The sequence below is a fragment of the Octopus bimaculoides genome, chromosome 10, assembly GCF_046866305.1.
Source record: "Octopus bimaculoides isolate indiv1 chromosome 10, ASM4686630v1, whole genome shotgun sequence".
NCBI classification, from domain to species: domain Eukaryota; kingdom Metazoa; phylum Mollusca; class Cephalopoda; order Octopoda; family Octopodidae; genus Octopus; species Octopus bimaculoides.
Window position 1 is genome coordinate 53,435,253 of NC_142937.1, and position 26,473 is coordinate 53,461,725.

The window sequence follows — 26,473 nt, forward strand, 5'->3', positions numbered from 1 at the left end:
TATAACATCCCAAACCATGATGCTTTGGCCACCCCACGCATCTCTCTGCATGACACATGCATCTCTGTAGTGTTCACCTCCTCCTACGCCACACCCCCACTCTGCCATCCAAGGTGAAACCGCAGTACCGTCTCTCATCAGAGAAGACTATCGACCTCCACTGTTGATACCGCCAATGTCGGTGCTGTGTAGCCCACTGTAGTCATGCCTGACAGTGGTAGGCGGTGAGGACAGGCCCTCGAGTAGGTCGACGGCAACGCAGGTTGTTGGCGGCCAGTCGATGTCGTATCGTGTCGTTGCTGATGGGTCACTGCTTTGTGCCAATATTCTCGCGAGCTGTCACGCTGGTCGGTCTGAAGCGATCACGGAGGTGTTGCAAGTGGATGAAGTGGTCCTGCCTGGACGTGGTCACTTGGTGTTGTATCGCTGTTGCAGGCGATAGATGGTGCTGACATAGACACTGTAAGCTTTCGCAACAACCAGGGCACGCTGCTCCACTTGTAATCGGCCGACAGCTTGTTCTCTCTGCGCTACTGACAATCAGGTCATACCTGATGCGTCCAAATTACGAATCTATTTTTTATTCTCCACAAAGGGATAAGACATAGATTGAACACTACAAGGACAGACAAGATAGCACAAACAAAAAGGTGAGGGGAAAAAAACGAATGAAAAATGGATTTATGATAACAGATAAAAAGGGTGAAATGATGATTACACGGACCCCACAACCCATGCAATCTCATTGAAATTGTATAGAAATTTACACATAATTTTTAGTCTTGTATGTTAATTGAAAGGTCACTATTTAATTTGAGTCTCTGAGGGTGTTTTACTGTGATGACAGTGTTGCATTGTTTTTCTTTTGTGCGTGTGTGTAACTGTTTTGCAAGTTTTAGTAATTGGGTTCGAAGAGTTTTGTATCTTTTTTTGTGTTTGGTCTTGTGTATCCGTTTTTATATTTTTAATGTTCGTGTGAGGGGGGTATTTTTTCCTCTTCCTCTTTGTCACCGACCAGTCATTGTCACTTACCTCCATTGAGGTAGATGGAATATCCATTGCAGACTCCATCTGTGTATTCTCCTCCTTTTCCACTGATTCTTCTACTGTGTTCCGCTTGGTAATCTCTTTCCCTGAGGGATTCTCTTCAGGTGTCGTCTTTTCTCCTTCACTTTGTTGTACAATGGGTGCTTCCTTTCTTTTTGTCTGTGCTGCTGTATGTTCTTCAGGTTGCAGGGTCTGGGGGCACGTTGCTTTTATGTGACCTTCAGTCCACACCTGAAGTACCTTGGACTTCTGCCCGGAACCATTATCCTTAACTTTGTTTCATCGGGTAGAATGACAAATTCTGGGATCTCTTCTAGATCCCTAACTTTTGCCGCACCACTTTTGTAAGACTTTGCTTTCAACTTGAAGAAGGGTTACCTCCTCTTTTATATACACACATATGGCTGCTATTAGCCAAGCCGGACAGATTTCTGGCGGATAATCTTCAATTGCTATTTTCGCTGTTCGTTTTCTTTAATAAGTCGGCAGCAGCGCCAGCTCCACCAGCAAGGGCTATTGCTGATACTTCTTTTGCATCAACTTCAGAGATGAATTGCACTTCCACCATGCCAAACTTCCTTCCTCTTTTTACGAACGAAAACCTGTGCTGAATGATTTTTATACATTCTTCAATTGCCTCTCTAGATGCCATCTCTATCTTTTTCGTCTTTAGCGACAGCTTCCTGTAGACGATCGCTCTTATTGCGACTCTTTGTGTAACTTCTTCTGTGGGTGGGTCAGTCTCACATTGGTTCCCTCCCCCTGTAGAATTGGGTTAAATGTCCTTACTACTATCGGTTTGATAGTGTATCTTTTTTTATAGCTAACGATGGTGGCCGCATATTCTCTTTTTTTTCATTTTCCGACTCGGAGTCCTCACTCCCACAAAGTTCGGACACGTCATACTTGCAGACTGTATTTTCCATTTTTATGTAAGAACAAATTTCTTACACAAAAACAAATCGCCCCTAAACGGGGGAAACAAATAGAAAAACAAAGCTTGCCGAAGCAGGCAATGCGTCAAAAATGACACAAAACAGTCAATCACAGAAAGGCAATCCCAAAGGGAAAAAAGCCGCAACAGCAACAAATAAAACAGTACTCAATAGTAAGAATAACCTTCTATCACTTCTAAAATAACCAACTTGAATGGCATCCAAATCACGAATTTATTTTACATAAACTATACAAGGTTAAACATAGAGGGGACAGCACAAGGACAAACCGGAGTCGGGGATAAAACTCAAATGATATGGTATGATGTACGGAAAAGTTACAAATGTATGATGATAATATATAATAGAGCGAATGAAAATAAGGAGCGATGGGTGGATGCAACCACACCAAACACATCCCTTCACTGAACTGATTGGTAACCCTTTAATTAGGTCCTTTCACTCCTAACATTCGCGCAACTTTCTTCCATCTCTTTTCATACTTCGTGGCAGGCACCTCCTCTCCAGCCCTTCTTTCCTTCTAAGGTGGAAGGCAAAGCAGTTTACTAAATCAAGGCCGGAGATGAGGGTGCCTGTCATGATACCTTTCACGCATGTCTTCCACACTGCCTCTTTCACTATAGCCACTACAGCTATGAAACAGGCCTGCCCTTCCCTGTTTCCTAGTTGTGACAGCAGTTGCTCAACATAAACCTACAGTTCCGAGAGTCTCGGACACTGCACGATTGCGTGTAGAACAGTTTCGCTGCTCTGCTCGCAACATGGGCATGTAGGCGAAACCGAGGCGCCATGCCTGGAGTGTTTTCTCGAACTGGTAAGGCACCTCGGTAAAATTGCCAAGCCAGAGACTTTTGGAAGTTGCCCATAGGCCCTGGCCCAAATGTTCTCCAGTACAAGCTGGCAAGTTGACTGTTATCGAAGCCCAGAGTTTCCCCCGGACCGTCGTCACACTTGACCTCTACTAACCTTCTATAAAATACCGAGGTGGAACCCCCACTGCTGGCGTTACTCGCCCGGGAGAGAAGCACGAGTGCCTGATGGCACTCCGATTGCCAAGCTCCTAGCCTTGGTCTACGCTTGATCCACGGTTCCAGTTCACCGAAAGACGTGAATCTGGGAAACATCAATTTGACGAACGGAGACCACATCCATTGGCAGAGCCATAGATGCCTCAACTTCAGCGCATGCCTGCGCATTTTTATCCACAGCTGGTAGCAGATAGAGCGCCTTACAAGAAGTCTTCTGCCCTTCCACAAGAAGTGAAAGGGCATTCGTTCCAAATTGTTCAGTCATGAACCTGGGCAAGGCACGATGGTTAGGCGGTAAGTGATTACATATGCGATAAACACATTTGCAACCTCTACCCTCTTTTTCAGGGATAGCCTCCACTCAGACCAGGTCTGAGTTAGGAGAGCCATTCTGTTCGTGGCCTCGCTCCAGTTCTTCTCTATCTGAAGATCTGGACCGAACCAGACCACTAGCATTTTTAGCGGCCCATCTGTCCAGCGTCCGATGACACTGTTGGACGGCATCGACTTGCTTCTCCAGGTGCCGTGTTGCAAACCGACCGACTTATCCCGGTTAATTTTTGCTCCTGCCACCGCTTCATAATCCTTTAGGGCTTTACCTACCCTCTGTGGGCGCTGGTCCCTAGATACGCTGACGGTGTAACTGATCTTCTGCACCCTAGATCTCGCGGGGCACCACTCATAGCCTCCAATTTACGCAGTAATGGCTCAAGGGCCAATACATACAGCAGAGGTGAGAGTGGACATCCTTGACAGACCGATCGCCCGATGCAGAACGGCTCCGAGAAGAAACCGTTCACCCGAATGACCGACTTGATGTTGCTACATAAAGCAATGATCCATCTGCGAAAGGTCGGGCCAAACCCGGCCGCCGCAAGGAGCGCCGCCAGATACTGATAGTCTACCCTATCGAAGGCTTTAGAGTGGTCTAAAGGGAACAACGCTCCACTCTTGCCAGGAATTCTATTAACCCTCTCTAAGGTATAGCGTATAAGATGAAGATTGTCGTGTATAGACCTGCTAGGGATGGCGCAGGTTTGCGCCTCCTCGACAAGTCCACCAACTTTTTGCAAGTACCAAGGCCAAAATCTTCAGCTGTGCGTTAAGCAGAGTGATGGGTCTAAAATAATCAATTGTTTGAGTCCTTTCTAAGCAGCACCACAACCCCCTCGCTCACAGACTTAGGAATACTCGTGTTCTGATGCCAGTTGGTGTAGACGCATGCTAGTAGGTGCCCAAACAAGTCTGGCATACTATAATAAAGTTCATAGGGGGACTATCTCATCCCGGTGACCTGTCCCCGCCACAGTCCGACAATGCCTCCTACACTTCCTCGGCTATGATCGGCCCTTCACAGCATTCTGTATCCCACCCCGAGAGACAGACTAGCAAGGAAGTCCACAAGGTCCTCCCTTAACTCCGCCCCACCCCCCCGAATAGGTGGGCGAAATACTCGTGGAAGACCTTACACATCTCATCGGTTTCGTTTACCGTGCGCTCATGTTGGTGTGTCAAAGACCTTAATATGGCATTGTTGCCACGCTGGGTCTCTAACACACAAGCCCATCCAGCAACGTTAATTCCCTCTCGACCCATTGCACGTAGCTTTGCTCTGACAATGCAACCCTTGTGTTTATCTTCGAGGTGATGGTTGAGCGTTATTCTCGCTGCCAACACTCGGGATGCAGAGTCGGATTTCAATGCTTCCTCTAAAGCCCTTAACTAAAGTCCTTCCTTTCTACACTATTTCTATGTTTAGCTAATTCTTTACTAAATCTAATTGACTCACATTTAATAACTCTTTTGAGGGCATACCACCATTTGTTGTTAATACTGAAACCGGTGAATGCCCTCATTACTAACTGTCTGTTCCGGCTCCTGTGAGCTTCAAAGGCCAAAAGTAACCTGTTTAGCTTCCAGTAACCAGATCCCTGTCTATGCACACTAAGTAAAGCTTCCAAGTCACAAGTTTGTGATCACTGTAGGTGACGATGTGGAACTGTGGACACTTAAGTATATTTTTGTCCTTAATCTAAGTATGATCTAGAAGACCCGTTGCTATTTGACTACGTCCACTGTGGAACACCCAGGCAATCTAGTCTATAACGATCTGCCAGCTGAAAACTACTGAGCAGATCATTGAGGCATGAGTTTCCCCTCCTAATTGGATTCGAGCCTACGAAATATACGTGTGCATCGTAAATTGCGTTGAAATTACCTAATAATACTAAAGTGTGCGACGTACCGAGAACATTTTCTAGGTTTCTGAAAAGGTCAGACTATCTAGTCATGCAAGGGGCACAGACAGCTACCAACCTGAAGTCTTACCACTGCTGTGCGTCACTTCAAGGACGACCAGCCTACCCTCCGAGTCAACACAGATTATTCTTGTTTTCAAATCGAGTCCCTTCCTGAATAGAACTGCGACTCCTTCCTCTCACACACACACCTCCAGGTTGACATAGAGAAATAACTTTCAATGAGGTCTCTCCTCTTTCTCCAGCACCGTTTTAGCCAACAGTGGAGGTGCGATTTGTTTTTCTCTTGGTGGGGCACAGATGTTTCCACGGTTGGTTGAGGGCATTCCGCTCTTACGTGGCCTTTCAGGCCACACTTGTAGCACCGAAGCTTCCTGCCTTCCACCGCAACTCTCAACTTGGTGTTTTCCCCCACCGTAATTATGTCTGTAATCTCTTCAAGATGTCAAACGCAGCCTGGATTAACATTTCCAGGGTCTGCCCCAGCCAGTTTTGTTTTAGGAATTTCGTAATTTGGAGGATTATTATTTTCCCCTCCAAGCCCAGGAGGATGGCATCTATGATCCAGGCAACATCCACTTTTGGGTGTATTTCTCCTACCCTAATCCTAGAACATCTTCCAAGATACGTGGATAGGAGAACCACTTCAGCTGTTTTAGTGTATTTGTGGAATGCTGCCTGGCTATCTCTTCTGACCGAAACTGCACTTCCACTGTGCCGTACCTTTTCCCCTGGCAAGATAAAACAGGTTGGGTGAAGGCATTTTTCCACAGCCTCCTTCGAAACCAAGTCAATCTTTTTATTCTTGATGACAAAAATCTTGAGTCTTGTAAATAATTGTCTTTTTCGCTACATCCTGTATTATTTCTCCGAGAGGGGTTATTTTAACTTCGTGCTCCTCCCTTTTGAGTAAACCGTCGTGTGTTCCTGCTACAAATTGAACTTTCACCTTCGCCATGCTGGTGGCCGCCGCAGAATTAATTGTCTTTTCTCATTCTTTTCACTATAGGTCTTAATGGAATACCATCCATGTGAATCTTAGGAGACCGCACATGTGTGAGTACAGGTGTTGAGTCAGTTGTCCGTACTTCGTTGGTGTAAAGTGATCCTTGTTCTTGATCAAGATCTGTTACAACTTCCTCTCTGTTTTCAGAGTTGGATCTTTCTTTTCTTTGTTGTAGCTACCATCACTTATAAAACTTGCCAATTTTTCAAAGTAGTCAGACTTGTTCATCACCACTGTAGATTTCCCTTGTCCGCTGGAATTATTATGATAGAATTGTCACTCTGTAGTCTTTTGATAGCAAACGTTTCTTCCTTAGTGATGTTTGGTTTGGGAAGTTTCACTTTTTCTAGTGCCTGTCTCATTTTCCACCTTAGTTCATCTCCCTGAGCTTTTGGTATCTTTATGGCTATCTCTTTAATAGGGGCTATTATGTCCAAGTATGGAATGTGCTCGATGGTTGTCGCAAAGTTGAGACCTTTGTTTAGTACTGCTTCTTCAGAGCTTTCTAGATGTCGGCTACTTACATTATTTACTGCTTTCACAGGTGGGTGACGGACTTCAGTCTTCATTCTCTGACCTTTGAGTTTCATAAACTTCTTAATCTGGCGTGTCTTCACCATTTCAAATTCTTTCATGTACGAATTTTCTAGATCTGTCCTGATGCCATATGGGCCGCATATCTTTTGTATCTTTTCGGAGGGGCCTTTTCGGAGAGGCAAGTCTTATAAGTGATGGTAGCTACAGCAAAGAAAAGGAAGACCCAACTCCCTGTGGGATGAAGTTAAAATAATACATAGAGAACACCACTGGAAATACGAAAACTAAAAGAAGCAACACATATGTTAAGACACGACAACCTCCTAAGCAGACTGAGTGCAGATATGAGTAGCATATGGGAACCGGTATTAAGGAAGGATAGGAAAATATTAGATTTATAGGCCCTAAAATTCACTCCATAATTGCCCACGGGCATATGGCGTAGTAGTTAAGAGCGTGGGCTACTAACCCCAAGATTCCCCCATACCCAGTTTGTATTTATATACAGGTAGAATAGTTAGTGAGCTGTTATATAAATAGATGTATGTATGTGTGCGTGAATTTTTGTGTATGTATGTGCATATGTGGGCATATGGATATGGAAGTAAACAGATAGACATACAGACGGATAGATACATAGGTTATATGAACAGACAAGCACACATACACAAGGACACATATGGAGACACACGTCCACACATATGGAGATACACATCCATACATACAGACACAGTACATAGTCACAAAAACCCATTCACACACACACAGACACACACACACTCAGACATGCACACACAAGGAGACAAAGGAACTCACACATATACATGCAAACACACACACACAAATACACAAACACATGAATATGCAGAATACAAACGTACACACATACATATATACATATGCACACACACATACATACATGCATACACACACTTACATGCATGCATACATACATACATACATACATACATACATACATACATACATACATACATACATACATGTGTATGCGCACACACACTGACCCACATACATGCGCACAAACGAACAAAAAGAATGCAGCTTGAATAATGGACAGGGTCAACAACTATTGAAAAGGTTGCAAGACGCAATGAAAATTTAAAAAAAATAAATAAGTACATGAGTGGAAATTTTACCGATGAGTGTGTTAAATTATAAGGCACTAAAAGAGAATGACTCTGCCCAGACACAACAGTACATACACACACACACACACACACACACACACACACACACACACACACACACACACAAACACACACACACACACACACACACACACACACACACACATCAGGTCATCCCATAAGTTCTGTCTGAATTTTGAATAAAGAAAACAAGTGATCAAATGTTATATTTAATTGAAATTTAATCATCAATGTACTTCCCCTGATTATCTATGACTTCCTTCCATCTATTTACAAGCTTTTTAATCCCATCAATGTAAAACTCTTTTGGTTTCAAAGCGAAGAACTCTGAAATGTCAGTTCCGACCTCCTCCTTACGAAAGTTATGTCCCCCAAATGATTCTGTAAACTATGAAACAAATGGTAGTCTGAAGGAGCAAGGTCGGGAGAATAAGGTGGAGGAGGAATTTTTCCCAACCAAGCTCTTCGATCTTCTGTGATGTAATCTTTGCAGTGTGGGGTCGCGCATTGTTCTGATGAAACATCACTCCTTTACGATTCACTAAAGTGGGTCTTTTTTCTTCAAAGCTTGGTTCAAATGCTCTAATTGCTGACAGCAGACTCAAGCATTGATCATTGCATTAGGTGGTAACAATTCAAAATGAATTACTCCTTTGCAATCCCACCAGATAAACAGAAGAACCTTTTTCCCATGAAGTTCCCTTCTCGGTTGTGGTTGAGCTTTTTCCCTTTTATCAAGCCACTGTTTACAATGTTTAACGTTTCGATAGAAGATCCATTTTCTGTCACCAGTCACAAGTCTATCCAAAAAGGGTGAAATGAATTTGCGAGAATGGAGAGAAAAGCAGATGTCAACTCGAGATTTGCGGTTGCTTTCGGACAATTTATGAGGCACCCATTTTCCAAGTTTAGGAACCTTTCCAAGTTGTTGAAGAGGACGATGAACAGTTGTATGGTTTGAACTAAGCTTTATTGCCATTTCTTCAACTGATACTGCAGGATTTCAGTATGCATGTATATGTGTGTGTTTGTGTATGTGTATTTATGTATGCATGTACGCTCTTACACATTAATTGGTATGTGTTGTCCAACACACTATCCGGCAGCGTCCAATTCTCTAACGGTTTTTATCCATCTATTGTTTTCATAATCGGTCATAATGTCTTACATTTAAGATGATTCCCATGCTTTCCCTGATGAGAAGGTTACAATTTTAATATCAAAGATCCCTATGGATCACACAGGTTGTAATCCTTTGAAACATATGTAGGAATAAAGTATGCAATTATAACATGCGTTTTCTCCAATCCTTAAATTCTTAAATATATTCAAATACCCAAAATTTCAAGGAGTTCCTGCCTTAAAAACAGGAACTAAACCACAGTTATTTTGTGTTCTTTGCTACATTGGTTTCTATTAACCCATTTATTCTATCAGAAGAACTTTTATTCATTAAGATAGAAGAAATACACATAATTATATATATATATATATATATATATATATATATATATATATATATATATATATATATTTATATTTATGCATCAGAGTGTGCTTCTTTTTGGGATATATGATACCCTGACAACATATATATATATATATATATATATATATATGAGGAAGTCTGTCAGGGTTCAACAATGACATCAGTGGCGCTGGAGGTGGGAGCGGAGCCCAAAGGCGGACACGCAGACGCGGCCGCATGTTGGGCACATAACAGCAGAAGTAGGGTCGGGGATCCTCTTTTTTCGGGCTTGTTGCTTTTGATCCAGGCTCTTGAGGCACTTTTCCTCGAACAGCCTAACACCCTTTTGGACAGCTGGATGCCAAGCGCCGCAGTCAGAGGTAAGCGATTCCCAGCCATGGACTGAAATGCCGCAGGCCTCAAGGGATGTTTTCAGACTGTCCTTGTATTGCCTCAGTGGCTTTCAAGAATTTCTTGCTCCAGAAGCCAGCTCAGAGAAAATGATCAGCTTTGGTAAATGCGTGTCGTCCATTTGGACTACATGTCCGACCCACTGGAGCTGGGCCTTCATGATGAGGGCTTCGATCTCAGCCATTTTGGCTCTGCAAAGCACCTCAGTGTTGGAGACTGTCTTCCCAGGAAATTCCCATGATTTGTCGCAAGCAGCGGAGGTGGAACTGGTTAAGTACTCGCATTTGCCTCCTATACAGCGTCCACATGCCACAGCTGTACAGTAGAGAGGTGATGACGACTGCCCTATAGACTGCCAGCTTTGTGGAAAGTCTGATGCCTCGTTCGGCCCACACACATGTCCAAAATCTGCCAAACGAAGCTCCTGCTTTTGCAAGCCTCATGGAGATATCTCTGTCCATGCTGCAGTTTGAGGACAGGCAGCTTCCCAGGTATGTAAAGCTCTCCAGGCCTGACACTTACTGAGCCTCAATCTCAATCTGAGGCTCAGTAAGTGTCAGGCCAGGTGCAGGCTGAAGCATCACTTCAGTTTTTTGCAGGCTAATGGTCAGTCCAAAGGCTTTTGCTGCTTGTGTGAGACAAGTGGCAAGTTCTTGCAGGTCTGGTTCATTCAATGCTGCAAGTGCGCAATCATCTGCAAACAGGAAGTCTCTCACTAGGGCGTCCAGGACATCTGTAGCGAATAGTGATACCAGTATCAGACTTTGACAGGGCGCAGAAGAGCATGGTGGCAAACATGAGGCTGAAGAGTGTGAGAGCCATCACGCAGCCTTGCTTCATGCCATTGGAGACCGGGAATGGATCAGAGACATTTCCGTTTTCCACGATGCGAGCCATCATGCCATCATGAAATGACTGGATGATCCTGGTGAGCTTTGGTGGGCAGCCTAGCTTGGACAAGATATCCCACAGGCACTCTCGGCTGACAGTGTCAAAATCCTTTGTCAGGTCCATGAAGAGGATGTAGAGGTTCTGGTTTTGTTCTCGGCACTTCTCTTGTATCTGCCGTACTGCAAAGACCATGTCTATTGTCCCCCTGTTGTTCCTAAATCCACACTGGCTCTCTGAGACCACATCGTCCAGCAGGTGGTGTGTGATACAGTTCAGAAAAACACGGGCCATGATCTTTCCTGCGATGCTAATCAATGAGATGCCTCTGTGGTTGTCACATGAAGCGATGTCCCCTTGTTCTTGTACAGATGCATGATGCTGGCATCCCTGCGGCACTGACCCTTCATCCCAGAACTGCTGTATCAGCTCTGTCAACTTGATGGCAACAGCTTCACCTCTCTCTTTGAAGATCTCTGAGGGTATTCCGTCAGGACCAAGTGCTTTCCCCACATGTAGTTGCTTGATGGCCTTCTGAATTTCTACCAGTGTTAGGGGGTCATCAAGCAACACCAGGACTGGGCGCTGTGGCATGTCTTGGATGGCCTGCTGGTCAATCTGGGACGGTCTGTTTTGCAGCTGACTGAAGTGTTCACTCCAGCACTGTATGATGTCACTCTTTTCAGTAAGCAGGGTTCCATCGGCAGAGCGCACAGGTACCATTGCATTTAGCATGAGGCCATACACATCTTTCAGGCCAGCAAAGAACATCTTGGAGTTGTGCTCGTCTGCATACTGCTGTAGTTCTGCAGGCTTGTTTTCCCACCACTTGTCTTTCATCTGTCACAGCTCAGTCTGCACCTCTCCTCTGATATTCTTGAGGTGGTCGTGCTTGGCTTGGGAGTCTTTGTCATTGAGTCAGGCTGTGAAGACTTCTTTCTTCTCCTGGAGGAGGGTAGTGATCTCCTTGCTGTTGTCAAACCAGTCTTGGTGTGTCTGTTTTGTGTGGCCAAGGGTAAGGCTGGCAGAGACATACACTGCATCCCGGAAGTTGGCCTAGGCCTTCTCAAGATTTCCCTCTGCTAGCAGATGTTCAAGCTGGTTCACAACGTTGGCAATGAGGGTCTCTTTTGTTTTTGGTTCATTGAGTTTCTTGACGTCCAGTTTCTTTTTAACATCAGCTTTCTGGCGTCTGTGTCTGCTGACGATAGAAAAGGACAGCCTGCACCTCAACAGCAGGTGATCTGTCCAGCAGTCAGCTCCCCTCGTTGCACTAGTGATTTGAACATCCCGGATGTCATGCGCCTGGTGACCACATAGTCAATCAGGTGCCAATGCTTGGACCTTGTGGGCATCCAGGTAGCCTTGTGGATGTCAGGCAGTTGGTACAGGGTATTGGTGACGGTGAGTCTCTGTTCAGCGCAGAAGGTGAGTAGCAGTTGACCGTTGGTATTCTCATGTCCGATGCCATGTGGCTTGATGACATCTGGCCAAGACTGGGCATCTCTGCCTACACGGGCATTGAAGTCCCCGAGTATCAGCAGCTTGTCGTCTTTAGGAACTGACTGTAGCACTTTGGTGAGGTTCTCATAGAACAGCTCTCTCTGCCCAAGAGTATATATATATATATATATATATATATATATATATATATATATATATATATATATATATATATATATATATATATACTTTATTTAAAAGCAGCAGAAATATAACAAAAGACTGTTACTCTGAGTTTCACGTTCCCGTTCATGTACTTTTTACTTCATTCTATTCTATTTATTTTAAAACACTTTGTATGCAAGTTTTACCATTTTTATGGACGATTCGATATATAGAATTCTATTATGCATGTATTTTCGCCTGGTTTTAACTTTTATACACCCAGTAGTTTCTTAAGAAGTTGTCTGCATATATATGCTGAGATCTAAAAGGTTTTTTATGTAGATGTCTGTATTGTAACAACACTTACGTATTCATATGCGTACGTCTGCGCTTACATATAGGGCCTGGGTTTGCACTTGTGCATATGCAGTTATGATTTCGTGCGTGTACGTTTTTGTGTATACATGGGTAAGAGTATATGCTTATATTTATTTACACATACATGCATCTATTCGCGCGTGTGCATCTATGTTATATATGGGAATGTGCGCTTAGGTTCACACTTACACATACTTGAATGTGTACATACGCATGTATACGGTTATGTTCGTGAGTATTTGCGTACATATCAACATATGTATCTATATACGTGATGCTATATACATTTTTGTATACACATATATACGCAATCTAAATTTTATGCAGGTTTACTATATACATACGTTCTTGCTCATTTTCTCTCTCTACTTCTTTCTTCCCATTCCCAACCTTTCTCTCTTTTCTTCCTTTTCTGTCTTTCTTTCTTTTTCTCTTTCTTTCTTCCTTTCCTTCCTCATGACAACCACACTTTTTCACCCTTTCTATATTAATAACGTTATTATAGATACGTTACTCTTTACCCCTCCACTCCATAGCTTAAGATACAATTTTTGTTACCAGCGCATAAGTTTTTTCATGCGCAAACTTAAATGCGTGTGCATGTATATGTGTATAAATTTGTATTCATGTATATATTTGTGCCTTGCAAATATATACCTACATACGTAGAGTGTCTGTGCGTATGCATCTGTGTACTTTGATGTGTATATATATATATATATATATATATGTGTTTTGTGGATAGCCTAGTATGCGTATATGCTATTGTAATTTTATTTTATTTTGAATGCAGCGTATATTTTATTTTATTTGATTTGATTTTAATGTGTTAATTCGAATATAATTAATTATTTACAATATGTATTTTGAGCCCATTTTTCTATTTAAGGTTTTCTTCGATATTTTTTTTTAAATAGGATGAATCTATATTAAATTCATTTGTTTTGTTCATTACGCATCCATGTCCGTTATTTGAAACGACCAATCAAACGGATCCATGTGTTTTAAATTTTATATCACTTTTGATTGCATTGTTATTCCTTTCCCATTCCTAACAAAACTGTCCGATGAACGGGAACATGAAACTCAGAGTAACAGTCTTTTGTTATATTTCTGCTGCTTTTAAATAAAGCATATTACTCTACCTCTGGTATTTGAGTGCTCTTTTTTCCACCTTGTTATATATATATATATATATATATATATATATATATATATAGTTCAAAAACACAATAACAAAAAAACAAAAAAACAACAAAGTGAGGACGTGATATGGATAGTATTATTGGACGCTCAGGAAAGGAAAGAGAGAGTGTATGACGTTTCGGGCGTAGCCCTTCGTCGGAAAGATGGAAAGTTCGGAGAATGGGAGAACGGAGAAAGAGGAAAATGGTACCGATGCCCACGAGGTTACATGATGAAAAGACCGGAAGAGGAGGTGGTGGGGGAAAAGTTCTTTCTAAGATAGGAGAGTGAAAAAGGGAGATGAATATCGGTGCGCGTGCGTAAGTCTGCGAGTGTGTGTGTGATAACAGAACGTGTGTGTGCGTATGTATGTGTGTGTGTGTGTGTGTGTGCATGGTTTGGTGGTTTATCTGTTAGTGTGTTTGTGTGTGTGTGTGTGTGTGTGTGTATGACGTAGTGGAAGAAATTAGTAGCAGGACTGGTTAGTGGACGCTGTAGACAGTGTAGGTAGAAGGTCAACAGGTGGTTGTTTGGGTGTGTGTGTGTTCGTGTTTGTGTGGGGTTGTCGGTGTTAGGTACGTGTACGTGTGTGTGTGTATTTTGTATGTGCGCGTGTGTGTATGTGTATGTTTTCTGTGCGTGCGTGTGTGTTTGTGTGTATGTGTATGTTGTGTGTATGTGCGTTGCTGTGTACGTGTGTGTGCGTGCGTTTGCTATTGTATATGCGTGTGTTGTTTATGCCCATGTGTGTATGATTGTATGCGTGTCTGTGTGAGTGTGTATGTGGGTGTGTACGTGTGTGTGTATATGTGTGGATGTGCGTGTGTGTGTGGGATTGTGAGTGTTAGGTACGGGTGTGTGTGTGTTTATGTATGTCTGTATGTGTTTCCGTGTGCGCGTGTGTGTATATTTTTTGTGCGTGCGTGTATGTGTATATTGTGTATGTTTTCGTGCGTGCGTATGTGTTATGTATATGAGTGAGTATTGTGTATGTGAGAGGTGTGTGTGCATGTGTGTATATGTGTGTGTGTGCCTGTGTGTATATGTGTATGTGTGTCGTGTATGTGTGTATGTGTGTGTGTGTGTGGTTTTATGTATGTGAGGGGTGTGTATGTGTATGTTTATGTGTGTGCGTGCGTATGTGTGCCAGGTATGTGTGTTATTTTGTGTGTGCACTCCTGTGTGTATGTGTGTGCATGTGTATGCGGCTGTGTATGTAGGCGTGCGCGTATATATGGGTGTGTGTGTGTGTATATGTGCGTTCGGCTATGTGTGTGTGAGGGCGCGTATGTATGTTTGTCATGTATGTGGGCGGTATATATGTAAGGTGTGTGGGTATTTGTGCGTGTAGGTAGTGGTGAGATAAAAAGTAGAAAAAAGTAAGTCTAATAACAAGAGAATAATGGATATAATGTAAGGGGGACGAGGGGGGGGTTAAAAAAAAAAAAAAAAAAAATTATGTAAAGTGTTGCAGGGACGTAAAGGGGAGAGTCATAAGGAAGAGAAGGCTGTGTTGAGTCCGAAGGGGAAAGAAGAATTAAGGTTGAAAATGTAGCGTTGCTCCAAGTGGAGTCGCGAGGGAGTGGACCCATGGTGCAGGGCGAGGCCAAAAACGGAGATGTTAGAGGGAGAGTGGTTGGGCAGTTGGAAGTGACGGCCGACAGGGGAGTCCGAACCTAGCCGAACGTCCCTTAGGTGTTCGGTGAAACGGTCGGCCAGCCGGCGGCCCGTCTGCCCCACGTAGAGTTGGTTGCATAGGGTACATTTGATGCAGTAAATAAGGTTGGAGGAGGTGCAGGTGAAACTGTGTGGAATGTGAAGTGTTTGTAGGTTCGATCCGGTGACAGAGGTAGTGTTGGTGATGAAGGGGCAGGTGTGACAGCGGGATCTGGAGCACGGGAAGGAGCCGGGTGGGGGTGGGGAGGAAGAGGAGAAGGTACTGCGGACCAGTAGATCGCGTAGGTTGCGGGCGCGTTTGAAAGCGGATAGGGGTGGGTTGGGGAAAATGGGGTGGGTAGTGGGATCGAGCTGGAGGCGACGGAAGGCCCGTAGGATCCTCCGACGAAGGGGTAGGGTGGCGGGGTGGAAACGGAGTGGGAAGGGGGTACGGTTAGGGGATTGGTGTGGGGGAGGAGAGAGGGCGGTGGTGCGGTCGATTCGACGAGCGCGGGCGAGGGCGGATTGGACAAGGTGGGAGGGGTATCCTCGATGCATGAACAGACGAGCAAGATACTGGGACTGGGTCTCGAAATCCTGGTCCAGGCTGCACAAACGTCGGAGGCGGAGGAACTGGGAGTAGGGGATGGCTCGTTTGGTGTGGAATGGATGGGAGGAGGAGAAGTTGAGGTAGAGGTGGGAGTCAGTGGGTTTGAAGAAGGCGGAGGTAGTGAGAGAGTTAGAGGGGGGGTTGATGGAAAGAGAGATGTCGAGGAAGTTGACAGAGGTGTCAGAGATGGTGGAAGTAAAGTCAAGAGCGGGGTGGAAGTTGGAGAGGAAGGAGATGAAAAGGCAGAGCTGTTCGCGGGAGAGGGAGGTGGCTCCTATACAGTCATCTATGTAGCGACCGTATAGTTCCGGGGTCGGACCGGAGAATTGGGAGAATACTTGGGCCTCAATGTAACCAACAAAGAGGTTGGCGTAATTGGGCCCCATTCTCGTCCCCATCGCGACCCCAGATTCCTGTTGGTAGTTATCTCCGGCGAACGTGAAGCAGTTGAGGGTGAGGACGAGTTCTGCCAGACGAAGCAGGGTAGGGGTGCTAGGTGTGGGGTCAGGGCGGCGGTCAAGGAAGTATTGGAGGGCTGAGAGACCATCGTTGTGTGGAATCACCGTGTATAGGGATTTGATGTCCAGGGTGAAGAGGAGGTATGAGGGGCCGGGAGGGAAGGAAAAGGAATTGAAGAGGCGAATGGCGTGGTTGGTGTCGTGTATGTGGGATGGGAGGGCAGCAACTAACGGGGATAGGATATGGTCGAGGTATTTTGAAATGAGTTCGGTGGGGCAATTGCAAGCAGAGACAATGGGGCGGCCAGGGTTGTTAGGTTTGTGGATCTTGGGAAGGAAGTAGATGGAGGAGGTGCGAGGTGTGCGGACGATGAGGTTGGTGGCGGTAGCGGGGAGAGCAGAGGAGGAGATGAGGTCATGGATTGTGGAGGACACAAGCCGTTGGTAGGAGGGGGTGGGGTCGGAGGGGAGGAGGCGGTAGAAGAGGGGATTGTGAAGCTGGCTGAGCGCTTCCCTCCTGTAAAGGTCCGTGCGCCACACCACCACTGCTCCACCTTTGTCCGCCGGCTTGATGACGATGTCGTCACGGCGGCGGAGATTGCGGAGGGCGACCGATTCGGCCCGGGTGAGATTGGCCCGGAGGGGTCTTTTTTTAAAGTCGAAACGCTCGACCAACGCCTTACAGTCATCCACGAACAAGTCTAGGCTACTGAATTGGCCTGGAGGCGGCGTCCAGTTGGATGGGCGGCGTCCCAGGTCCGAGAAGTAGTCCCGATTGTCGGGACGCTGTGTTGACGTATGGAAGAACGCGCACAGTTTGATGCGGCGCAGGAACTGGCTGACATCAGTGCGAGTCCCGAATTCGTCACAATGGGGCGTGAGAGGCGTGAAGCGGAGGCCCCTACCAAGGAGCGAGCGCTCAGCGGCGGACAGGGGGAGATTGGGTGGTATAGTCACAACCGTGTGAGGTAGGGTGAGTAGGGTCGGGAGGAGGAGGTGTAGAAGCGGGGGGCGGAGGAGGAGGGGGAGAAGAGGTGGGATGGGGTTGGGTGGGGTTGGGGTTGTGGGAGGTGTGGGGAGGTGATGGCGTGGGGGTTAGGATGTCCGGGTGGGAGGAGTGTGAGTGTGTGGAATGGGCGGTGGAGGGGGGCATGGAATCGGGAGGGGGAGCTGAAGGGGAGGGTGTCAGGGGTGCGGAAGGGTGGGGGTTGAGGAGGTTGTGGAGTTTTTTATTTTTTGTGTGTGTGAGGAAATTGTGGAGTTGGTGATTGAGATTGAGGAGGAAGCGGAGGATAGGTTGGGTGAAGGGTTGAGGGCAGAGGGAGGAGAGGAGGAGGTAAGCTTGGGAGAGTTGGTGGTCAATGGAGTGGAGGAGGGAACGGGTGGAACGGATGGTGGCACGGATGATGAGGCGGGAGGTGCGGGCAAGGGTGGGTTCGATGAAGGGGGAGGAATAGCGGGGAGCGTAGAATATATATATATATATATATATATATATATATATATATATATATATATATAATAAAGTAAAGTTGTGGAATACCGTACGAGTGGAAATATATATGAAAGAAGGTTTGAAAATGCACTTATTTTAAAGATATTTATTTACTTAACCGGTTTCACTTTTTTAGAATATACATTAAGAATATATATATGTATTTTGATACTTAAACTGTTTCTAACATTTTCTATTATTATCAAAGAATATGTATATGTATTTTTCCATATATGTATTTTCATACTTACACTGTTTTTAACATTTTCATCTTATTATCAGAGAATGTGTGATAATCAGTATGTAACACTACAAAGCTCATACAAAGCTTTATACTTTAAATATATTCCTCTTATTATCATCAAAGAATGTATATATGCATTTTAATATTCAAACTGTTTTTTAACATTTTCTATTATTCTCAAAGACTTTTGATAATCTTTTTCTAAAAAAGTGAAACCGGTTAAGTAAATAAATATCTTTAAAATAAGTGCATTTTCAAACCTTCTTTCATATATATATATATATATATATATATATATATATATATATATATATATATATATATATATATATGTATATATATACGATAGGCTTCTTTCAGTTTCCATCTTCCAAATCCACTCACAGTGCTTTGGTTGGCCCAAGGCTATAGCAGAAGACACACACTTGCCCAAGGTGCCACACAGTGGAACAGAACCTGGAACTATGAAGTTGGGAAGCAAGCTTCTTACCACACACCCACTCCTGTACCTATCATCATCATCATCATCGTTTAACGTCCGCTTTCCATGCTAGCATGGGTTGGACGATTTGACTGAGGACTGGTGAAACCGGATGGCAACACCAGGCTCCAATCTAATTTGGCAGAGTTTCTACAGCTGGATGCCCTTCCTAACGCCAACCACTCAGAGAGTGTAGTGGGTGCTTTTACGTGTCACCCGCACGAAAACGGCCACGCTCGAAATGGTGTCTTTTATGTGCCACCCGCACAAGCCAGTCCAGGGGCACTGGCAACGATCTCGCTCGAAAATCCTACGGGAGCCAGTCAGGCGGTACTGGCAACGGCCACGCTCAAAATGGTGCATCTCATGTGCCACCCGCACAAGAGCCAGTCCAGGGGCACTGGCAACGATCTTACTTGGCTTGCCGGGTCTTCTCACGCACAGCACATTTCCAAAGGTCTCGGTCAGTAGTCATTGCCTCGGTGAGGCCCAATGTACGAAGGTCTTGCCTCACCACCTCAGCCCAGGTCTTCCTGGGCCTACCTCTTCCACGGGTTCCCTCAACTGTTAGGGTGTAGCACTTTTTCACGCAGCTATCCTCATCCATTCTCACCACATGTCCATACCAGCGCAATCGTCTCTCTTGCACACCACAACTGATGCTTCTAATGTTCAGCTTTTCTCTCAAGATACTTACACTCTGACGGGTATTCACATTGACATTACACATCCAACGGAGCATACTGGCTTCATTCCTTGCGAGCTTACGTATGTCCTCAGCAGTTACAGCCCATGTTTCACTGCCATGTAGCATGGCTGTTCGTACGCATGCGTCATACAGTCTGCCTTTTACTCTGAGTGAGAGTCCCTTTGTCGCCAGCAGGGGTAAGAGCTCTCTAAACTTTGCCCAGGCTATTCTTATTCTAGCAGCTACACTTTCAGCGCACCCACCCCCACTACTAACTTGGTCGCCCAGATAGCGGAAGCTATCGACTACCTCTAGTTTTTCACCCTGGAATGAGATAGAGGTTGTTTCCTGTTTGTTTACAGTCTTTATTGCACCTGAACATCTGCCACAAACAAAAACTAACTTCCTAGTTAACCTGCCTTTGATGTTGCTACACCTCTTATGTGTCCATAGCTTGCACCGGGTACATCTTATAGAGTTACTACCTACACCTTTTCTACATACTGAGCAGGGCCATCTACCTGAAGGGGTTTGTGTTTTATCTACCTTCCTACTTATTAGGATTTTGGTTTTAGCTAGGTTGACTCTAAGGCCCTTCAATTCTAGACCTTGCTTCCACACCTGAAACTTCTCCTCTAGTTCTGATAGTGACTCCGCAATTAGGGCAAGGTCATCAGCATAGAGGAGCTCCCAAGGGCAACCTGTCTTGAACTCCTCTGTGATTGCCTGGAGGACTATGATAAATAAGAGGGGGCTGAGGACGGAACCTTGGTGGACCCCTACCTCTACCCGGAATTCATTGCTGTACTCATTTCCAACCCTCACCTTACTGGCAGCATCTCTGTACATGGCTCGCACAGCTCTCACTAACCATTCTTCTATCCCAAGTTTCCTCATTGACCACCAGATAAGGGATCGGGGGACCCTGTCAAAGGCTTTCTCCATGTCAACGAAAGCCAGGTACAGAGGTTTATCCTTAGCTAGGTATTTCTCCTGCAGCTGTCTCACTAGAAATAAGGCATCAGTAGTGCTTTTACCTGGCACGAACCCAAACTGCATCTCATCTAAATTGATTCGCTCCCTAATTAGTTGGGCTATGACCCTCTCTGTAACTTTCATAACCTGATCTAACAGCTTGATGCCTCTGTAATTATTTGTATCTAAAGCGTCACTTTTACCTTTGTAGCAGTTGACTATGATGCTGCTACACCAGTCATTGGGTATGACTCCTTCGTGTATCACCTGGTTCGTAATACGGGTGACTAGGCTATAGCCAACACTGCCAGATATTTTGAGCATCTCTGCAGTGATTCCTGATGGGCCGGGGGCTTTCCCGGTCTTCATACTCTTAATTGCTTTATCTACCCTGGTACTATCAACTCGGATAGCTGGTCCCTCTATTGGGTCGACATACGGCAGGCTCTCTTCCTCCCATTCATTCTCTTTATTAAGCAATCTATCGTAGTGGTATCTCCAGACCTCTTTCTTTGCATCCTCATTTAGTGCAAGCGTACCATCATCCATGCGAACACATTTCTCTCCTACAACATCACTATTGTATTTCCTGTCTTGCAACACGAAATACCTCGAGTCTTTGGTCCTCACGGCGCAGAACATTGGCAAATCTTTTCTTATCTGCTTCCCCTCTGGCTAAATAAACCTGTCGCCTAGCCTCCCTTCTTGCACATTGGTACAATTCCCTGCTACCACCGTTCTTCCAGTCCTTCCAAGCCTGTTTCTTTTGTCTAATAGCCCTGTCTACCTCCTTGTTCCACCACCACGTTACTCTGGGTCAGGAGGGGACCTTACACCACCCACAAATCTGGTCGGTGGCTTTCAACAGGTTGTCCCGCAGAAATCTCCAGTTGTCTTCCACGTTGTATGATGCTATATCCCCTTCTATTTCGTTAACTGCTTCAAGTAACTTGTCTCTAAGTCCCTGTCCATTTGCAGGGTCTTTAAGCTTCCACACCCTTCTCCTCCAAGCCGGTCTAATTCTGGGCACCCATTTTGCTTTCATCCCAAAGTCGCTAACTACTAATCTATGTTGTGGGGTACATTCTTCGCCAGGGTAGGTTTTGGCATTTATAAGCCGCCCTCTTTCCCTATTTCTGGCGAGGATGTAGTCGATTTGGCTAGAGTGTCTGCCAGAGCGGTAGGTGACTAGGTGACTGGCAGGTTTCCTGAAGTTGGTATTGCAGACCATAAGTTCATTTGCATCACAGAACTCCAGCAGTCTGGTTCCCTCCTCGTTGCGGGAACCGAAGCCATAGCCTCCATGTATGCCATGGAAGCCTCCAGCACGACGTCCGACATGACCATTGAAGTCTCCAGCCACAAAGAGAAGGTCCCTGTCACTCGTCGACGAGGTAGTTTGCAAGAGGGTGTCATAGAATTGGTCTTTCAGACCATCTGGTAGCCCTGGTTGAGGTGCATAGGCTGAGATGACAGTAGCTAATTTATGATGAAGCACTAGTCTAATCTTAAGTACTCTGTCACTTACTCTAACGACCTCGATTACCTTATCCACCCATTTCTCCGCTAGAAGTATTCCTACGCCCCCGACCCCGTCAGTGTTCCCTGCCCAGAAAATCTTGTACCTGTGTTCTTTGCCTGTGAGGAACCTCGCAGAACCTCCTCTCCATCTTACTTCCTGGATGCAGCACATATCTACGCGTCTCCATTCAAGCATCTCAACAATTTCACCAGATCTACCTTTCAGCATGCCGACGTTGAGAGTGCCAATCCTAACAGTATGGGTGTTGGGGGTGTGGGCCTGTAGCCTGGGAAGGGGGAAAGCAGTGTTGTGTACCTGAAAAGAAAACTTATATATATATATATATATATATATATATATATATATATATATATATTGCTTGTATATATATATGCTTGTCTATACATATATGTACATGTGTGTTTTATGTGCATGAGTATATATTCATAAATGCATATATATGTGTGCATACATATTGTTTTCTTTCTCATTCTATCTACTAGATTCATTTCTCTTGGAGGAAAAGTCAAAAGCAAGAGACTAGAAGCTCTTTCAGAGGTAAGTGATAATAATAAGAAGATGAGGAGGAGAATGATGATGATGATGATGATGATACTTCATGTTTGATAGCTGTACTATCCCACAGAATACAGTATATCTACTGTTAGCCATTACTGCATAGACCATCATTGTCATCATTATCGTCATCATACTCATCAACATCATCACCACCATTATCATCATCAGGTTGACCCTGCTCAAATTCATATGACTCTGATCATCCTACCATCTCAGTCTTCCATGTTGTGTGACAGTTCCTCTTCGTGACACCTAATGACAATGTCTGTTAACTGAACAATAATCAAATACTTACCTCTTCACAAGTTAGAGCCATGTTGACATACCCAAAGTGTAACATCACTAACCTTCTTACTTCTCCACTATTGTCCAACAAAAAACATAGAATCTTCTTTCTCTGGATAGGTGTTGGGTATTTTAGTGGGTTTATTGAAGAAACTTTCTCTGATTGAGTGTTCTTTCCAAGACATGGTTTGAAGCATGCACAATAGGTGTCACTCATCACAGTTTAAAGTCTTTTGATTGGTGTCCATGTGGAAGAGGCTCTTGTAGAAACATAGGTACATGTTAAGCTACATATCAACAAAGCTCAGACAGAACATTAATGTCAGCATAAAATAGAACTCTAAACTGTCAGAGATTTTAAACAGAAATTACTTCTGCGTTGTGACTTGGCTGTATAAACACATGGAAGCATCTTTTCTTTATGAACTGAAAATGTAGGATCTACAAAGATCAGACACTCTTTATTGAAGAATTAAATAAAACAGATAAACCAGTTTAGTTAGTTCAATTAATAAATTACTAGTATGTTAATAGAATGTTGTCTCAATTCTACTCTGTCATATAGAATAGTATATACAATAATGTATATATATATATATATATATATATATATATATATATATATATAGAGAGAGAGAGAGAGAGAGAGAGAGAGAGAGAGAGAAGTAGATAGATAGATAGATAGATAGATAGATAGATAGATAGATAGATAGATGAATGGATGAATTTGGGTTGGTGGATGGGTTTTAAGCAACACTGTACACATGTAAACATCTTATTTTTATAAACAATATCTTTGTAGACAGAAAAAGAGGGATTGACTGGACTAGCTTTAATTCAGTACTGGGATTGTATCAGCATCTTGGTACACTCTTTAACTATCCACAGAGACATAACTGCACTATACCTAAGGAATAATTGAACTGAATTAACCAATTTGCACTTATAATGCATTCTTGGCAATTAGTTCCTGCCAAATCTTTACTGCAGGGTATTGAATGGAACTAAAAGGATTTAGGAGCAACAGGCTTCTCCTTCACAGTTGTTTTGTTTAATTCACTAAATGTGCTTATTTTATTCTATTTACTCTATTAGAGGTGGATAGTATCAGTAAAGTCTGGAAGAAATAGAGGCGCTGTGATGCTGAATGATTGACATGCCAGTAGGTAATCATACAGGTAGGCAGACATAGACAGATAAACAGACAAATAGAAAAACAGAAAGACAGAGAAAGAAACATACAAGATATAAAAAAAAAAAAACAAGTGAACCTGCAAGATATATGAAAATGAGAAATAATGTTAGGGAAAATAACGGAAATAATCCTGAAAAACAATCCATATAGAAATAAGAATGCACAAAAAGAAATAATGTAAGGAAAGAATCTATCTAGAAAAAGTTTCAAAAAAAGACAAAGAAAATCGAAGAAACATGTTCTTCAGAACGTGCAAGGGAGAATATAAATATCTAATTCGGGGCGGGGGGGGGGCAATAAAACAAGTTAGATTACTGAAATTAGACAATGTTGTAGTTACTTCCCTTACAAACATGATAGCTATGACTTTTTTTAAACTTTGGTTTAGATGAAAGAAATATTTGTATGCAGTTTTTTCTTCTCTAATATTTTTCTTTTAGGTGATGGCTGACTTTGATATCGTAGTTAACTGCTGTGGTTTGGGAAATTACCAGTTGAATAATGATCGACAGATGACACCGATTCGTGGTCAAGTCATTAGGGTAAATAATGATATATAACAAACATCTTACTGAAAAAATGCATAGCGTATATATGTTTATCCCCATGTCAATGTATATATATACATATGTGCTGCTGTCTTCATCTTCTTGCTTACTGTTGCTGTCTTCATCTTCTTGCCTACTGTTGCTGTCTTCATCTTCTTGCACACTGCTGCAGGTTTTATCCTCTGAGGCATTGACAATCTTCCGCATATCCAAAACATGGCATGGCATACCATCGACAGAGACGTTGTTCTTCGAATTGATGGAGGTTATTGTTCCCTTTCCCCATTGTGATGTACACCGTGCATTTGAGGGTTTTACCCAAACTTCTTCTCCCACCTGCACGAAGGCGTGCTTTTCCTATCCCCCGGTCGCATTGATGCAGTACATGGATGCCTCCACTCGTACCTGAATATTGCCCTGTGTGGCACCGACTCCTCAGCCTGTCCTGACCTGAGCGACATATTGTACCAAAATATGGCCTCGATTGGTGAAACGTGGCCCCTCTCTGCCATGGTCTTGATGGTAGGATGATGCGTTTCCACCACTCCATTTCCACTTGGCTGGTATGCTGCCTTGAAGAAGCGGCTGACCTGCCACCCATCAAGCATTTCTTTCAGCACCTCTGAGCGAAATGTAGTGCCATTATCCAGAAGCAGCTCATCCGCGGGGCCTTGTTCCAGGAATATCTCATTTAATACTATCGCGATTTCCTCTGTAGTCCCCGTCTTCATCTCCCTCCATATGGCCAACCGCCCCGATCCGCAGTCAACTATTGACAGGTACGTCCCCTGCCGGTAGTATGTTATGTCCACTGCTAGTCGTTTCCAGTTGTAGTCCACTGGAATACTTCCCGTCTCATGTACACCCGGAGCAGGGTCGATGGACTGGCACCTGTCACAGCTGCTAACCACTCTCTGCATGCTCTGTCTTGTTACATCGGAGTCAACTTTCCTGGCTAGGAACAACGTCCTGTCCACTCCCATGTGATGCATGGTATGCAGTCTCCTCAACTCCGAGTCACTCAGATGGCATACTGCAGCCACAGCCTGTTCTGCATCCTCTGGTACCTGCAACCAGGCTCGCTTTACCCTGGTTAGGACGTCTACCCTGTTCTTCTCGGAGAAGACACAAAGACCACGCTCAGCTTCAGATCGAACTCAGCGGTTAGTTCATGCAGTATCCTCAATCAACGCGTTACCAACATCTCTGTGGCCCCTTTGGTTCGCACCCTCCGCTCATTGGTGATGACTGCCGCCACCCAACCAAGTACAGTGGCCGAATCGGTCCTAATTTCTATGGTGCGCAGCCCCCACTTCAAGACCAGGTTCACCCCCTTCAACACGGTATCCAACTCCGCCACATTGATATGGTTGCAGTCACCCGTCTTCTTGAGTCAGGCTGCATCTTCCACCATGACGCCTCCCATTTCCAAGACAACCCCTATTGCGATGCTACTGGCGTCACACCATACGATCTCGCTCTTTGATTTGGGAACATATCAACTGCCCCTCACTGGATCCTCTGCTCTCACTCTGCCCAAGACTTCCTGCATCATGTCAGTCATTTTCTCCCCCACTCTATCATTCCACTTTGCTCCTTCGGTTCGTCTCTTGATGAAGCTACATGCTGTCCGGTGCCATCCTGCAATCGGGTAGTGTCCCACTAGCTTCCCACACACCGAGAACAGTTCCCGTCTACTCATGCTGGTGCCGAGTTCGGGGATCTCGTTCCCTCACTGAAACACCAATGTGCCGGCCTTGTCTCTCCATAGCTTGAGGCTCAGTGCAGCACCTCCCTC

The 26,473-nt window shown here is 44.4% G+C and overlaps 1 protein-coding gene across 4 annotated transcripts in view; it reads left to right on the top strand.

Moving 5' to 3' along the window:
* The window catches only part of LOC106875505 (D-amino-acid oxidase), a 154,274-nt gene that overhangs the window by 64,453 nt on the left and 63,348 nt on the right, over positions 1 to 26,473 (top strand). For all 4 annotated transcript variants that reach the window (XM_089358633.1, XM_089358632.1, XM_089358635.1 and 1 more), the window contains exons 6-7: positions 22,572 to 22,626; positions 24,568 to 24,669. In XM_089358633.1, coding sequence (XP_089214759.1) covers positions 22,572 to 22,626; positions 24,568 to 24,669 — 157 coding nt within the window. The remainder of the gene's footprint in view (positions 1 to 22,571; positions 22,627 to 24,567; positions 24,670 to 26,473) is intronic.